Here is a 15,301-nt window from a genome sequence, read left to right on the forward strand (position 1 = left end):
GGCGGGGGACGTGTCAGCTACTCGGCCTCAGGCGCGGCGGGCGGCATCGTGGGGTGTTAGGGGGCTGCCCTGTGTGTGCAGCGAGTGCTCCTCACGGCGGGACGGGATGCGTGCGTGTGAGCAGTGCAGGCAGCGTACACTGTGCACCGCCCAGCGCTTCCGCCCCCCGCCCGGTGCCAGCGTGTCTTCGCCGCGCTGGACCCGGTGGACGCTTTACGGAGCTCCCCGCCCCTCCCACGGCTGCCGCTCCCTCCCGGCAGGGCAGGGGGACTGGCGGTACCGGAGCCCTCCGGGACGGGTGGACGGGGCCGTGACTGTGACCTCCCCCAGGGGCGCTCACCCTGCCCCGCTCACCCGACTGTAGCCTCGGGTCGCTGGATGAGGAACGCGCTGGCGCTGCTGCTGCTGCTGCTGCTGGTCCCGGGGGCACGGGCTGCCCCGCAGGGCGGGGGGCACAGGTATGAATGAGGGGGTGTAAGGGGGAGGGTTCATGGGTGAAGAGAGTGCGCAGGTGAGGTTTGGGTACACAGGTACAGACGGGATGCACAGTAATGGATGGTCCTGGGGTACCCAGTGGTCGCTGGGGTTGATACAGGGCTGTGGGGGCCATGGATGGAGGGGATGCTGTGTGAGGACATTAGGCCAGGCCAGGGCAGGCACTGTGCCCTCCACCCCACGGACACAGGTAACCCCACTCTCTCCTGGCCAGGCCTGAGGACCCTGCAGCCATGAGGCTGGATCCTGATTTTGACCTGTTCAGCCTGGAGTTGCCCACACTGCTGTGAGTCCCTACCCCATGGGAGCCCCACAGGAGCTCCATGGCACTGGGGGCTGTGGATCGGGGGGGTCAACTAGAGGGTGGGAGGCACGGGCAGCACCCAGCTGGCTGTGGAGGAGGGTGCTCCTGAGGACAGCTGTAGGACGCAGCAGCCCTGGGTTGGCCATAGGGCATGCTGTGGGGCAGGGGTGGTGTGTGCCTGCCTACAGCCCGACTGTCCCCAGGCTGCTGCAGAGCACAGTGCAGAGTCTGGCAATGCTGGAGCAGGATGTGGAGGCCCTGACACGGGAGCAGGGTAAGGCTGTGCAGCAGTAGGGTACTGGGGGTCCAATAGGGGCAGGAACGCAGTCCCAGCCACACTGTTACCTGTGCCCCACAGTCCTGCTCTATCTCTTTGTGCTGCATGACCATGACCGAAACGGGCATCTGGATGGGCTGGAGCTGCTGCAGCTGCTGGGCACAGTGCTGGCACAGCGGAATGGCAGGCAGCCACACCTTGACATGGTACATCCTGGGGGGCTGGCCCCTTGCACCTCACAGCGCCCCAGGGCTGGGCTCTCATCCTATCCCTGTCCCCGTAGGTGGCTGTGCTGGTGGACCAAGCCTTGGAGAGGCAGGACATGAGCAAAGATGGGCTCCTCAACCCCCGTGAACTGCTGCTTGACCCCCCTAAGCGGCTGCTGTCGCCTGGCCAAGAGCAGGGAGCCCCAGAGCCACCCCTCCTGTCACATCCCAGGGAACCAGAGGTGCTTGGGAGGAACATGGGGGTGAATGGCCCAGGACTCGGGCCAGCAGAGAAGCAGAAAGAGGGGCAGGAAGCCCTTCAGGCTGAAACACCGCAGGCTGAATCCCCCGATGCTGGACTCATGAAGGCAGAGGACACCCCCAAAACTGAAGCTCCTGAGGTTGGAGCCCCTGAGGAAGAGACAGCCCTAGTATGGGGGGATCCCGGGGAGGGGTAGAGAGCAGGGCTGCAGACTGGGCTGCTCCCTGCCCCACTCAGGGCACTTAGCATGGGGGAGGGTCCCCCATCCTGCAGCAGTGCCAGGGTTACACCGTTTGCTCCTGTAACATGCCAGGACAGGGAAATACAGGCGCTGCCACCAGTGCTCACCTGGATCAATGTAGGAGAAGGCCATGGGTCAGTGCGGGGGTTTATTGGCAGTGGGGTTGGGTGTGCCAGATGTGCGGGCAGTGGCATGGGGCAGGGCATGGGAATGGGTGCTTAGCTTAAACGATGCCATCGAAGCCCTGGATCCCACATTTCCTGCCTGCAATGCGGCAGCCGAAGGTAATGGCATCCTGCAGAGTCTTCCCTGGGGAATGGGGGGGTCAGTCCTGCTAGGCCAGGCTGGGCCAAGCTGAGCTGTGGCTCTGCTGTGGCCATGGTGACCCATGGCTATGCTGTGGCTGTGCCACGCACTCACCTGCCGAGAGTGCAAAGATGACAGCAGCATTGAAGGTGTCCCCAGCCCCCAGTGTGTCCACGAGGGTCTCTGGGGGGAAGGCATCCGAGTGCACCAGCTCCCCACCTGGCCCTATGGCATCGGCCCCCTCCTCAGCCCAGGCGCAGATCAGTGTGGCGCTGGGGGGCAGAGGGGTGAGTGTGGGGTGCAGCCGTGCCCTCCCTGCCCCAACCAGCACCCCTGGACCCCCCGTACCCTGGCTGGATGCGGCTGCGCAACCCCTGCAGCGCCTCGGGGGCCGACCGGTACCCAAAGTGCTGGGCCAAGTCCTTGCTGATGAACACCTGCAGGAGAGGGGCTGAGGCGGGGGAGACACCCCAACACTCCCAGTACCTGCTGCTCTTTCAGCACCGTGACTGCTCCCTCGACTCTGCTCTCCCAACTACTCTCCTGACCCCGACTATCCCTCCTAGACCCCAGCTGCACTCCAGACCCCAACTGCACCCCACACTGCCACACCTTTGCACAGACAGTACCCACTCCCACCCCCGCCTGCACCACATTGCTCCAAATGCACCTCTTGCCCCTGGCTGCCCCCCATCCCGCCCCATACCTACGCCCCAACTCCTGCCACCCCTTCCCGCCCAGGGCCGGTGGCCACGTCCCTAACTCCGTCCCCAGCCAATAGTCCTGCCCCGTCCCACCGATAACCCTGCCCCGCACCACGTCGCCCAGCCCCATCAGCAGCAAATGCTCCTCCCGCGGCTTCTCCAGCTCCACCGACGTGCGGACCCGGTCCTCCGGCGGCCGGGCCCGGTTGTGCTGCTCCACCCGCTGCATCATCACCGCCTGCTCCGCTGCGTTACGAGCCTGCGGCAACGCGCACCGCCCGCTTAGGGCACACGCAGGGTACCCTCTACTGGCACCGGGGGAGTTCCCCCAGACCAGCACCAGGAAGTCCAGCCTAGCCCCAGTGTCCGGCCCAGCCCCAGGATGTCCCTCCCCCAGCCCTTGGTTCTCCCCTTCTGTCCCAGGGATCACCTCCTCCGTCACTGAACCCCCAAGCCCTGAGATACCCCCTGCCCAACCCCAAATGCCCCAGTTCTTCCCAGCCCCGGGCTCACCTCCCAGTGGATCCACTTGTACTGGGAGAGGTCAACCTGCTCAAAGTCGCGGGGTGTCACATCTGGCAGGTTCCTGCAAATGGGGGGTCAGACGGGGGGACGCCAGCAACAGTGTGGGGTGGCCCTGGGTGACCCCCAGCTGGGGGTGAAGGGCTCGGTGCTGCCCGGGGCAGAGTTCCCCGTGGGATGGCACGATCCGCGTGAATCATTAATCATTAATGATGGCACAGCGGGACCCTGAGATAGACTCAAAGGGCAATGCAGTGGTGTGATGCCCATCATCCCAGGCCACCACAGCTCTGCGTGAATGGGGCCAGCACGATGCCTGGGTAAGGGCTGCATTCACCCTGCAGGCATGGCCACCGCCAAGGAACCACAGCCTTGGCCAAGGAACACCACTGCCAATCACGACAATGGCACAGGGGCAATCAGGAGCTGTGGGACGATTGACAGTCATTGCATGTGCAGGATTATGGAGAATCACTTGATCTGGAAGCAGTAGCCCTGGCAGGCACCAGCAGAGCCTCGTCCTGCGGCTGAGCACTGTGTGATCCCAGGGTGCAGGGGAGGCCCCAGGTGCCAGGCCCAGGTGATGGGGCCCTTACGTGTCGTAGAGCACGATGGTCCGGGTGCCGCTGGCGACACTGACAACACAGCAGGCGCAGGGCACGTCCCCACTGGGCTGCCAGGCCACGTGCGTCACATCCACACCCCGGCGCCGGAAATCCGCCACAATGAAACTTGGGGGACAGAGAGCGGGGTGAGGGGCGCCACGCACCCGCAGGCGTGCAGGATGGTGCGGGTGCCCCGGCTGGCGCTGGCGATGACAATGGAGGTGGGCAGGCAGCTGGTGGGCTGCGGCACCACATGGCCCACGTCCACCCCGTAGCGCCGCAGGTCGGCCAGGACGAAGCTGCCAGCAGGAGAGATGCAGGAGGGCCGGTGGAAGTGTCAGAGTAGGGCCCCGCCGGCGGCCGGAGCCCCCATCCCGCTCCCCACTTACTCAGCAGCGTGCCCAGTGGCCAGCGAGCCCATGAAGGCGCAGGGAGCTCCCAGCAGCGCCAGCACCGTGCAGGAGTTGGAGGCATTCCCGCCCCGCTGCCATCGCTGCGACATGCACCTGCAAGGCCATGGGCCGTGGGCACCGGTTCAGACCCAGGTCCTCCTCCTCCTCCCAGCGGAGCTGCCCCGCCTCGCAGCCCGCCCGCTGGTACCTGATGTCGGAGTCCTCGGCAGGATACGCCTCCACCACGCTGATGATGTCCAGGCACACCAGCCCCACGCACAGGATCCGCTTCTCCCCGCCCGGGACGGGGCCCCTCCGGGCGGCCGCTGCCATTGCCGCAGCCGCTCCGCTCCGGTACCGGCACCGGCGCGGCCGATAGGCCCCGCCCCTTCCACAGACTCCGCCCCTGCGTCAGGCCCCGCCTCCCCGCCTCCCTACACCACGCCCTTCCAAGAGCTGCCAATCAGAGCGCTACTCTGTGGGCGGGGAGAGGGAGGGGTTAGGCCACGCCCTCCACATCCGCACCGCCCTAACCTTCCTCTGCGCATGCGCTGTATCTGTGTGTGGGAAGCTCGCAGGGGTGTACGGCGCTGCACGTGCTGCGCCTCAGTCCCTCGCGCTGCTTGCACACCCCCCCCCAAATGCACACCCTGCCATGCACACCCCCCGTGCACCCCCCCGTGCACCCCCTCCGTGCACCCCCCCCCAAATGCGCACCCTGCCATGCACACCCCCCGTGCACCCCCCCGTGCACCCCCTTCATGCACCCCCTCCGTGCACCCCCTCCGTGCACCCCCCCCAAATGCACACCCTGCCATGCACACCCCCTGTGCACACCCCCCCGTGTACCCCCTTCATGCACCCCCTCCATGCACCCCCTCCGTGCACACCCCCCCCAAATGCACACCCTGCCGTGCACCCCCTCCGTGCACACCCCCGTGCACACCCCCGTGCACACCCTGCCATGCACACCCCCCGTGCACCCCCTCCGTGCACCCCCCTCGTGCACCCCCGTGCCTGTGCACCCCCCACGTTGAGGTGCTGTGATGTGACAGGCGCCAGGGTCAGGGTGCAGCCAGGGCTGGACTCTGCCCCAGTCCCCATCCAGCTCTCGCCGGCATGGGGCGCAGGTCAGGGTGCAGTGGGCTGTAGCGAGTGACAGCAGGCACAGGCGCGTTCGGCACATGCTGGTTAATGTGTTATAGACAGCGTGGGGCTGGGAGGGAACGGCAGCAGATGTGGGGTGCAGGTAGGCACGGGCGTGGGGTTGGCAGCAGGGCTGAGGTGCAGGATCTGACAGAGCACTCAGGACAGGTCACCATGTCGATGCGTTGTGGCAGAGGCTGTGCTGAGGCCCATGGCTCCCTTGTGCCAGCAGCACAACCTTTGCACGGGTCAGAGAGCACCTGGCGCCTGCTGTGCTGCGGCTGGGACAGAGCCTTTTTGGGGCTGGGACACCCATGGGATCCTACTGAGGTGTTGCAGGGGCTGAGAACCTGGCACTATGGGGTCCTGTGTCCCCCACACTGCCCACACTGTGCTGTGGCCAGATGTGCTTTGCCACAGCCAGATATGTTGAGCCAAGGCTGATAGCACAAGTGGGGATATGTGGGGTCATGTGGAGTTATCTGGAGCAGTGTGGGGCCATGACCCTTTACCTAGGAGGGCATCTCCCTTCTGTTTCCATGCGCCTGCCCTGTGCTGGGCTGACGTTAAACTGTCCCTTCACAGGGTGCAGGGATGAACAAGGTGCTGCTGGAGCTGCAGCTGCAGGAGGAGAGGACGTTCCTGCAGAGTATGCTGCAGGAGGGTTCCAAGGAGTTACCCCCCGGCTGGCAAGACAGCCGCACTGTAGCCATCATCCCGGAGCCCCTCACCAGTGGTGATGCCCTCTGTGTGCCCAACAGCCCCACGTTGCCCAGGTAGCCAGCAGGAACCAGGGACCAGGGGACCTGCGTGTCTCCATGTCCCTAGGGACCTCAGCCTCATTGCAGCTGCAGTGGAGCGCAGCCCATATCTGTGGCGCCTGGGTGAGGGCTATCCTGAGGTGCTGGCCCGGAGCTTCACCCCCATCCAACATGGCCCCGGGGACATGATGCTGCCTGAGGGCACCGCCATGTACATCAGATGGGAGTGCAGAGCCAGGCCACGCGTGTGCAGGTGTGCTCATGTGTTTGCCTGTCCATGGGTGTGAGCTCACCTGCAGTGTGCACCCGCTGCAGGAGATGCACAATGTGGGTGCATGTGCGAGGCTGCCTGCTGCAGGGCAGCCTGTGTGTGCATGCATGCGTGCATACACATGTGCATGCTCTGCCATGTCTCTCCACAGAAGGGCAGCTCAGTATGAGCCAGTGTGGCCACCCACTTCGCACACTGAGGCCAGGAGATGTGTTTGGGGAGCTGGCCCTGCTGTACCACTGCAGGCACACAGCCACCTTGCAGGGTAAGGACCATCCCCACCATGGGCGCAGGGTGCCCACTGCATGTGCCCAACACCCTGACCCCCTCCTGTGTCTCAGCACTCAGCCCTGTGTGCCTCTGGTGTGCAAAGTGGGGCCCCAGGTACAAGAGGTACACTCCCCAGCTCTGCGTCCGTCCATCCTCTTGCAGGCACCATCAGGGGCAGGGCCTGGGGAACACAGCCAGTGGCATCCATGGCATCAAGAAGTACAGGTAAGGGGTTGCAGGGGATTGAGGGCCCCCGCCATGGCTCCTCCATCACCCTTACCCCCCAGATGTTTCAGGGCCCTGAGGCAACAGAAGCTCTTGCTGCATCAGCTGGAGAAGCCCACCCTGCAGCTCATCCTCACAGGAAGCGAGTTGGGGGCTGGGAGTCATTGCTGGGGGGGGACAGGAGGGGCTGGCTGTGACCCCATGTGCCCCCACCAGGGACCCCCCTACGCCAACTTTAAGGGCTTCTCAGTCAACTGGATGCCAGCAAAGGATGAATTCTCAGGCTGAGATGAAGATTTCTGATGGCAGTGAGATCCGTGGGACCCCCAGAATGGGGCAATAAACAGTGGGGGCACAGGAAGGAGCTGGAGCCGTGGGTACAAAACCCGGTGCCGCATCTTTATTTCGTGGGGGGTAGTAGGGGGCTGTGGTGGGCGGTGTGGGTCTGGGACACGTGGCAGTGGGGTGGGAATGAGGAGTAGGGGGTGCTGATAAATAATGGGGCAGGTGGGGGGGTTCCTGGTGGGGTGTGGGGACCCCCCGTGCCTGGGGGGCATCCCAAGGGTTGGGTGGCTCTAGGGCTCCTCGGCGTCATACAGCAGGGCCCCACTGAACACAGTGAGGGGCTCATCGGGTGCATGGGCCAGGCGCCCTGAGACCAGGTCCACACAGAGGGTCTCGCCAGCCGCCAACGGCAGCAGGAGGCTGAAGATGCCGAGCGAGCCAGGGCTGGGCTGCAGTGCAGCCACTGGTTCCTTCTCCAGCCCCTCGGGCTGGAAGCCGGCTGAGTCCAGGCGAGCAATGCCCAGGTTGGAGCGGGACAGCACGGCCTCCAGCTTCTCGCCCTTGTGTCCTGTCAGCACCGCGCTCACCAGGTACCGCCCGCTCACCGGCGCCGTGAACATGCCTATGGCCGCGGGTGGTGGGTGTCAGCGCCAGCACCCACCCCAGCTCCATCCCCAGAGTGGGTTCTACACCCCTGGGCTGCCCCTCTGCACCCCATGGCTGTCGATTCACCCATGCAGTGGGCACAACATCCCTGAGCACACCCCAGGGTCATGATTCACCCATGCCTGTGGAGTCCCTTCAGCCCCCACTGTAGCCCCTGTCCCACCCCACAGCCCACCCTGCCCCACATGGGGAGCTGTGTGGCCGCTCACCTGTCTCAGGGTCGTAGGCACCACCGTCGTTGAGCAGGACCTGGTCGAAGGGGACGGTGCCTGGCTCCGTCCGCCGGGTGCTGAGGGCAGCCGAGAAGGCAACACGGGGCACAGAGCCCGGCTCCCCCACATCACCTAGACACCATGTCAGAAATGGGCACCCCAAGCCAGCACCCTGAGCCCTGACCCCACTATACCTGCCCCTTTCCTGCATCCATATGCTCTCCTCCTTCATCACATCCATCCCTTGTGGCCCCAGCTGTGTGCATGATCCCAAGCTGCCCAGTGCCCCCCCATGTACCCCAACCTCCTCCCCTCACCCCATGCCCCCAACCCCAGATGCCGTTGTAGCCCGTCCAGCCCCCATGCCCTCCCCAAAGCCCCTGCCAGTCCCCACCCCTTTGTACCCTCAAGACCCCTCATTCCTCATCCCATCAACCCTCCCCCCCCCCCCAAGTCTCCAGCCCCACATGGTCCCCCCAAGCCCCCAGCCTTACCTCTCTCTCCTGGCAGCCCTAGGAAGGAAGGCGAGTTGAGTTGCAGGGCCAGCATGGGGCAGGACACCCAGGCACAGGGTTCAGCCATGTCAGTGCTGCCCCACTGTGAGTGATGGGGCACTGAGGGGCTGCTTCTTACCTTGGGGGCCTATGGGGCCTTGTTCTCCATCCTTACCAGGGGGCCCAGCAGGGCCGGGGGGGCCCATCTTGCCCATGGGGCCAATGGGTCCAGGGGGCCCAGGAGGACCTAAGGTGAAGATGGGTTTAGAACTGCCCCAACCCCACAGCACAACCCACAGGCCCACGTCCCTATGCCTTGACCCCCCACACCTTGAGCCCTCACATCCCCATGACTTGTGTCCCCATGTTCTCATGCACTGCAGCCTCATGTCCCCACAACTTGAGCCCCCATGTCCTTATTACATACATCTCCACATCCCCACATTCCCGCAGTTTGAGCCCCCAGGTGCCCATGACTTGCATCCCCATGTCCCCACAGCCCCGCATCCCCACAGCCCTACATCCCCGTGGCTTGTGTCCCACATCCCCATGAACGGCAGACCCGCACCCTGCAGCCTCTTGCTGTCCCTCGTCTCCACACCCCAACACCCCCACCTCCCTACACCCCTCCAGTCTCCGGTGACCCCTGGTCCCCACAATGTCCCGTGCTCCCGCACCGGTGAGGTCCCTCGCGGTCAGGCTCAGCACGTCCCCACGCAGGTGCTCCAGGCTGGTGTTGAGGGCTCCGAGGCGGCGCTGGAGCTGCGCCTGCAGCGCCTTCTCCAGCAGCACCGCCCGGGTGCCGGCTGTGCCGTTCAGCTCCCTCACCGCAGCCCACAGCCCGGCCACGTGCCGGCCCAGGCCATCGCGGACGCCCCGCAGCCCGCCTGCCACGGCCTCCAGCTGCTCACAGACACCCTCCAGCTTGGCCACGCGCGGCTCCAGGCCGGCAGGGCAGCCCCCGGTGCGCGCCAGCTCCCGCGCCAGCGCCTCCAGCCGCTCCTCACTCTCGGCCTCCCGCGCTGCCGCCGCCGCCGCCGCCTGGTCCAGCTCGGACACGATGCGGTCAGTGACGGCACCCAGCTGGCGCTGCCGGGCGTCCTGCTGGTCCAGAGCGTCCTGCAGCCCCTCCACCGTGGCGTTGAGCCCGCTCAGGGAGAGCAGCGCCGACGCCAGCTCGGCCCGCAGCACTCGCAGCTCCAAGGGCAACGTGCCCCCGAAGACGCTGAACCCTTCCAGAGGGGCCTCCGGCTCCAGCTCTGGAGCGGTGAGGCCGGGCTGTGGCGGGCGGCAGGCGGCGGTGCAGGCGTCCACCTCAACCCGCAGCTGCTGCAGCTCTCCAGGCAGCAGTGGGGTGCAGGGCTGGGGGCAGTGGCTGCCATCCGCGCCCCCCAGCTCAGCCTCCAGCCGCCCCGTCCGGTTGCGGAGCTGTGCCAGTTCCTCCACCACGGTGCCCCCCGGCTCCAGCTGCACCAGCAGCCGCCCCAGCGCCTCCCCCTGCTCCTCCAGCAGCTCCCGCAGCGCCCCGCCCTCCGCCCGCAGACCCTGCAGGGTCCCTGCCAGCTCGTCCCTGCCGGCCCCCAGGGCCTGGAGCTGCCCCTCGCTGTCCTGCAGCCGCTGCTCCAGCTGCCGCACCAGTGTTCCGAGCTGCCTGTCCTGGCTGCCCGCCGGCGGTGCTGCGCAGGGCTGGCTGCAGCGGGCCAGCAGCCCCTCCAGCTCGGTCAGGCGGGCACCGCGCTGTGCCCCACTTGCCACCAGCCCCTCCACGGCCCGGCTCAGGTTGGCCACACGTCCCGGCAGCCCGCCCTGCCGCCACTCGGGCTCGGGGAGCCACGGGCCAGCCCGTGAGGCATTCAGCTGCCCCTCCAGCTCCGCCAGCCTCCGGGCCAGCACTGGGGCCTGCCCGCCTGGCCCCGCCACCGCTGCCATGGGCAGCCCCTCCAGCCGCCGCTCCAGCTCGGCCAGGCGCCGGTGCACGTCGTCCGGCAGCGGCTGCGGGGCCAGGCGGCTGCTCAGGCTGCTGATGTGCTTCTGCACCGTCTCCACCGCCTCCCGGTTGCGCTGGTCCACCGAGCCCACCAGTTTCTCCAGCGCCCGCATGCGTTCCCGGTCCTCGGCCATCTGCCGCCGCAGCCCCTCAGTGCTGGCTGTGCAGGCAGCGCAGGTCTCCTGCAGGCGTCGCTCCAGCTCATGCAGGGCCATGGCCGCCGCCGGGCCGCCTTCCACTGCTGCCACCGCGCCGTCCCGGCCACCCTCCTGGTGCCGCAGGTGGGTCTCCAGCTCCTCCAGCCGCCGCTGGACTTGGCTCAGTGCCTCCCGCATCTCGGCCGGGGCCGCGTCAGCCGGTTGCTCGCCCTCGGGGCTGCCGCCCACTGCCGCCCGCTGTGGGTGCTCCAGCGGTGGCTCCCGCCCGGCCCGCAGCTCCTCCACCTGCTCGCTCAGCCGCCGCACTTGCTCCTCCAGCCGCCGCACCTTCTCCGCATCCCCGCCGCCTGTGCCGCATCACACTGTCAGTGTCACCCCGGTGGGAAGTTCCCCCCACCCTGACCACCGGCATTACCTTCACCCCCCAGGCCGCTGAGGGGGTTGCCGAAGCCGGAGAGTGTGGGGCGGCCGGGCCGCGGCCGGGGCCGGCCGGTGGGCTGGGGGACAGCTGGCGCCGGCCCCTCTGTGCAGTCCTCGCCTGAGTACCCCTGGCAGCAGCGCCAGGCCAGCTCCGACACCGTCCGCTGGGACAGCTTGTACCGGGGCCTCAGGAAGCTGCGGTACCTGCGGGCAGATGGGACTCTGCTGCAGCGGGGATGGGGATGGGGAACCCAGCGGGGCAGGCTGGGAACAGCTAGGTGGGGGTCCCAGGTGTGGGCTGGGAGGAGCCCTGCCTGCACTCAGCCCCAGCTCCTGCCAGGTTCCCACTCGGGGGTCATGCTGAGCACCACAGTCCCAGCGTGTGCGGCTGCGTCAGGCAGCGGCTCAGGGCTGGGCAGCAGCAAGTCGGGAGCAAAAGCAAACCCAGGCCACGGTGTGGCCCTGTTGGCCACTTGCTCAATTGCCGCTGACTGGGAGTTCTCCCCGGCCAGCCCCTCCAACCCCATTTTTGCCATGCCCCCAAACCGCCAGCCCCACCACTGAGGTGCCAGCTGCAGACATGCCCTGGTGTGGCGTGCATGGGGGTCCCCGCATGTGCCTCGCGGGGGGAGCCGGTCACCCATCCAGGCCCACGCAAGCAGCTGGCTCTTGCGCAAAGTAAACACAACCCCGGGGTGGATAAACACCGGCGGCTGCGGCGGCGCTGCAGGCAGACCCGGCTCTGTCCCATGCCCCCAGGTCCCCCCGGTGCCGTCCCACTCACGCCAGGACGCGGGGGCACTGGAGCTGCCCCCAGGCGCAGGGCTGGTAATCTGGCTTCACGAAGCTTTCGACGCCGTCCTCCACCACGCAGCTCACAGTGCGTGTCACCACGTAGGCACACCAGTTCCTGTGGGAAGGGCTCAGCGTGTCCGCCTGGCCCACACCGGGCACCATCCTGACACACAGCAGGCATCCCCCACTCCGGCACCCCCTGCGCTTGCCCTCCAGGCTCCACCGGTAGCAGCCGTCACGGTCCACAGCTGTGGGGTTAATGGGCTGGATCCTGCCCCGTTCCGCAGCCCTTTCATCCCTGCCCTGCTCAGTCGCCCATAGCACAGGGGCCCTTGGCAGGGGCTGGTGGCACCACAAGAACAGCTGCAGCCCATGTGGGGATGGGGGCTCTGCCTGTGAGGCTCAGGGAGGCCGGGCAGGGTTTGGGGTTCCAGGCACTCCATCACACTATGCTGTGGGGCCTGTGCTCCCAGTCCTGGGGACAGGCACCCCACATGCCACTCCATCACTGAGCTGCATGTCCCCTGTCCCCTCACCACTGGTGGGGCTGGGACAGCCACGCCATGGCCATTGCACCCCGCAACCAGCAGTCTGCAAGTGGGGGTCAACTGTCCCCCCTGAGCCAGAGCGGGTGGTGGGTTGGGGGAACAGTGCCGCTGTATAGTGGCACTGCTGCCACCCCCACACTGGAGGTGCCAGCACCCATGACCAGCAATGGAGTCCCCCAGCTCCCAGACAGGTGCAAACCCTGGGACATGGCGCTAGACCCCAGCCCAGCCTCACAGGCTGCAGGTACCCCAGTCCCAAGGCACAGGTCCCCAGCCCAGGCCCATGGGGTGCAGGGACCCTGGCACAGCCGTATATGGCCTGAGCCTGGATCCCAGAGCCTGGATCCCAGCCCCATCCTCAGCCCCACACAGAGCAGCCCCACAGGGAGTAGTCCCCCGCCCTCCCCCGCCCGGAGGAGCTGGGCTGCGGTGGGGGCCTGCGGTGCCACGGCCGGTTCCCGTCATCCCGGCTGGTTTCCCTCAGGCCCCGGCTGGATTCCAGCTCCTCCCCGGGGGCCGCCGGGAATTCCTGCGCCTGCTTATGCCCCCCCCCCCCCCCCCTTCCCTTCCCATTCCCTTCCATTCCCTGCCCCCTTCTGCCCCACGGCGGCGGGACCCCAGGGTCCCACTACAGGGAACCAGGATGTCCACATCCAGGGACGGGATGGATGGGACGAGAGCCCTCCTGATCCGGCAGGGCATGGGGATGTGCCCCCTGAGCACGGGGAGGGGCCACTCCGCCCCCCAAAACCATGGGGAGACCCCACTGTGCCCACAAAGCCACAGGTCAATGCTCAGCCATGGGCCTGCAGGGCTGGGGTCTGGGGGTGCCCGACCCACATCCCCCCTTTCCAGGAATCACTCCGGCAGCCAGGCCCTGCCATCCTGCCCTGGGCTGCGTGGGGCAGTCGTGGGTCTGGCAGTGGGGCAGGGATGGGGCAGCCGCCGGCTGCGGCCGAGCCGGTGCAGCTCCACCTCATGTGGCCACACTGCTGCGGCGCTGATGCGGCCATGATGAAAATGTGACCCCCAGTCTGGTGTGGGACCCTCTCCAGTCCTGCACCCACAACTCCCCGGCCTGTAGGCAGCCCCACACTGCCTACCCGCCGGCACGGCACGGGTCGGGACAGGACGGGGATGGGAACATGGTGGGTCCGGGCTCCTCACCCTGTCCTGCCCCCGACAGTGCTGACCCCGCGCCGGCATGCACAGCACGGACGTGTGGATGTTGTGGCAGGGCCTGTACGGCAATCTCTGGCACAGCAGCACCAGGCAGCACGCAGTCCAGCACCAACACTCGCCCCAGCTGGTCTGCGCCCTCACCGGAGTGCTCCTGGTGCCTGGCCCCATGTGTGCCTTCGGGAGTCCCCTGCGCCGTCCCCTCCACATGCCCCCAGCCCACACCCACCATCTGAGGACAGTGGGATAGTGATGGGTGCGGGTGGCCCTACCATCAGGGCACCCCCAGCACCCGGCACAGCAGCATCCTTCGGGACAGGACCCCGTGCCGGATGTGGCATGTGCCGGCGCCCGGCTGTTCGCGGGAAAACTTGTTCTCCCGGTGCTCTGGGACACGGTACCGCCGGGGATGCCCTCCCGTCCCGCCCGGCGGTCACGGCTCCTACCTGTGCCGGCTGGCGGCCCGGGCAGCGCTGTGGGCCGCGGCGGGGCTCTGCGGGGCCGTAGCCTGGACGGTACCGAGCGAGGCGGCCCCCCCGGTGTAGAGGCTGTACCTGGAGGGGAAGTTGGCGGCCAGGGCCTGGGCGGCCAGGAGGCACGGCCAGAGCCAGGGGGCCATGCTGGGCGGGAGGCTCGGCACGGCTCGGCTCGGCGTGGCACGGCTCGGGCCGGCACGGCGTGGCTCGGCGTGGTGCTCCTCGGCGGACACAGCCCAGATCAGGAGCGCATGGCGCGTCCCGTCGCGGCCCCGTCTCTCCCGGCTCTGCACGGCTCGGCTCCGAACGGCGGCTCTGCCCTCCCCTCGGCCGCGCCTCGGCCAGCCCCTCGCCGCCAGAGCCGCCCCGCGCTGCCCGCTCGACGGGGTCCCCGGGGCCCCCCGCTTCCTGCCAGCCGCGGCCCCCGAGCCGGCCAGCGCGGCCCCCGGCGCGTCCCGGCCTCCGCCGGGCACCGCAGCCCCCGCCGGCCCCCACCGCCCGCCCGGCACATCTGCTTCTCGTTAGGCCGGGACGCCAGCGAGGACGGGAAGGAGGGACGGGGAAAGCCAGAGAGGCCGGGCAGGGGGCCAGGGCTGCAGGCAGCCAGCGCGGCGGGTGCTACCGCCACGGGTCCCCCCCTGCCGCACCGTACTTCCACGGCCTCGCGCGCCTGCCCACGCCCCACATGGGTTCCCATGGCCACCACTTCACATGGCTCCTCCTGCAGCACCCCGCTCCTTGCACACCCGTGGTCCCCACGCTGCAGCGCTGGATGCTACGGGTCCATCCCCCGCTGCACCCTCTTTTCCTGCTTGCCCACGGCTGTGCTTGTGGGTTTCCATCCTGGGGCTCCCTGGGCCAGGCTGTGGGTACTGGCACAGGGTGCCTGACACTGCCGTGGCCCCATGCTGGTGCCATGTCTCAGTGGGTGCTGAGCCCCATGGCACTGTGCTGGGGACAGCGGTCACCAGGGCCACGGGAGTGAGGTTCCAGCCAGGAGCAGGTGATGACACACAGTGGCCGTCTCGCCACGGACAGGGCCCTGCAGTGACACCATGGCTTCCCCAGGCTACACAGTGATGTCATGACCTTGC

At 67.6% G+C, this 15,301-nt stretch overlaps 3 protein-coding genes across 5 annotated transcripts; 1 reads left to right on the top strand and 2 right to left on the bottom strand.

Annotated features, from left to right (window-relative positions):
- Positions 1 to 245: 245 nt before the first annotated feature.
- On the top strand, positions 246 to 1,897 carry CGREF1 (cell growth regulator with EF-hand domain 1). 3 transcript variants are annotated; one of them, XM_061461257.1, is made up of 5 exons: positions 246 to 458; positions 710 to 781; positions 988 to 1,073; positions 1,158 to 1,282; positions 1,360 to 1,897. In XM_061461257.1, the coding sequence occupies exons 1-5, from the start codon at positions 379 to 381 to the stop codon at positions 1,738 to 1,740; spliced, it is 744 nt and encodes a 247-aa protein (XP_061317241.1). In that variant the 5' UTR covers positions 246 to 378; the 3' UTR covers positions 1,741 to 1,897. The 3 variants fall into 3 exon arrangements, with proteins under 3 accessions (XP_061317241.1, XP_061317243.1, XP_061317242.1); XM_061461258.1 differs by having other exon boundaries at positions 253 to 458; positions 1,003 to 1,073; XM_061461259.1 differs by lacking the exon at positions 710 to 781 and having other exon boundaries at positions 247 to 458; positions 1,003 to 1,073.
- Positions 1,898 to 1,920: 23 nt separating this feature from the next.
- Positions 1,921 to 4,708, bottom strand: KHK (ketohexokinase). The gene is made up of 8 exons (XM_061461253.1): positions 4,523 to 4,708; positions 4,312 to 4,428; positions 3,914 to 4,048; positions 3,309 to 3,381; positions 2,908 to 3,054; positions 2,440 to 2,528; positions 2,206 to 2,363; positions 1,921 to 2,094 (listed from the first exon to the last, which is right to left on the bottom strand). The coding sequence occupies exons 1-8, from the start codon at positions 4,645 to 4,647 to the stop codon at positions 2,009 to 2,011; spliced, it is 930 nt and encodes a 309-aa protein (XP_061317237.1). The 5' UTR covers positions 4,648 to 4,708; the 3' UTR covers positions 1,921 to 2,008.
- A 2,657-nt stretch (positions 4,709 to 7,365) lies between these two features.
- On the bottom strand, positions 7,366 to 14,512 carry EMILIN1 (elastin microfibril interfacer 1). Its single transcript, XM_061461203.1, has 8 exons — positions 14,178 to 14,512; positions 11,994 to 12,119; positions 11,205 to 11,413; positions 9,322 to 11,136; positions 8,784 to 8,891; positions 8,645 to 8,662; positions 8,148 to 8,282; positions 7,366 to 7,894 (listed from the first exon to the last, which is right to left on the bottom strand). Exons 1-8 carry the CDS (start codon positions 14,348 to 14,350, stop codon positions 7,563 to 7,565), a joined length of 2,916 nt encoding a protein of 971 aa, XP_061317187.1. The 5' UTR covers positions 14,351 to 14,512; the 3' UTR covers positions 7,366 to 7,562.
- Between the last annotated feature and the right edge of the window lie 789 nt (positions 14,513 to 15,301).

Source organism: Pezoporus flaviventris, unplaced genomic scaffold (assembly GCF_033815535.1).
Source record: "Pezoporus flaviventris isolate CSIRO_AGI_PZ_B2104156 unplaced genomic scaffold, CSIRO_AGI_Pfla_v1 ptg000031l, whole genome shotgun sequence".
Lineage (NCBI taxonomy): Eukaryota > Metazoa > Chordata > Aves > Psittaciformes > Psittacidae > Pezoporus > Pezoporus flaviventris.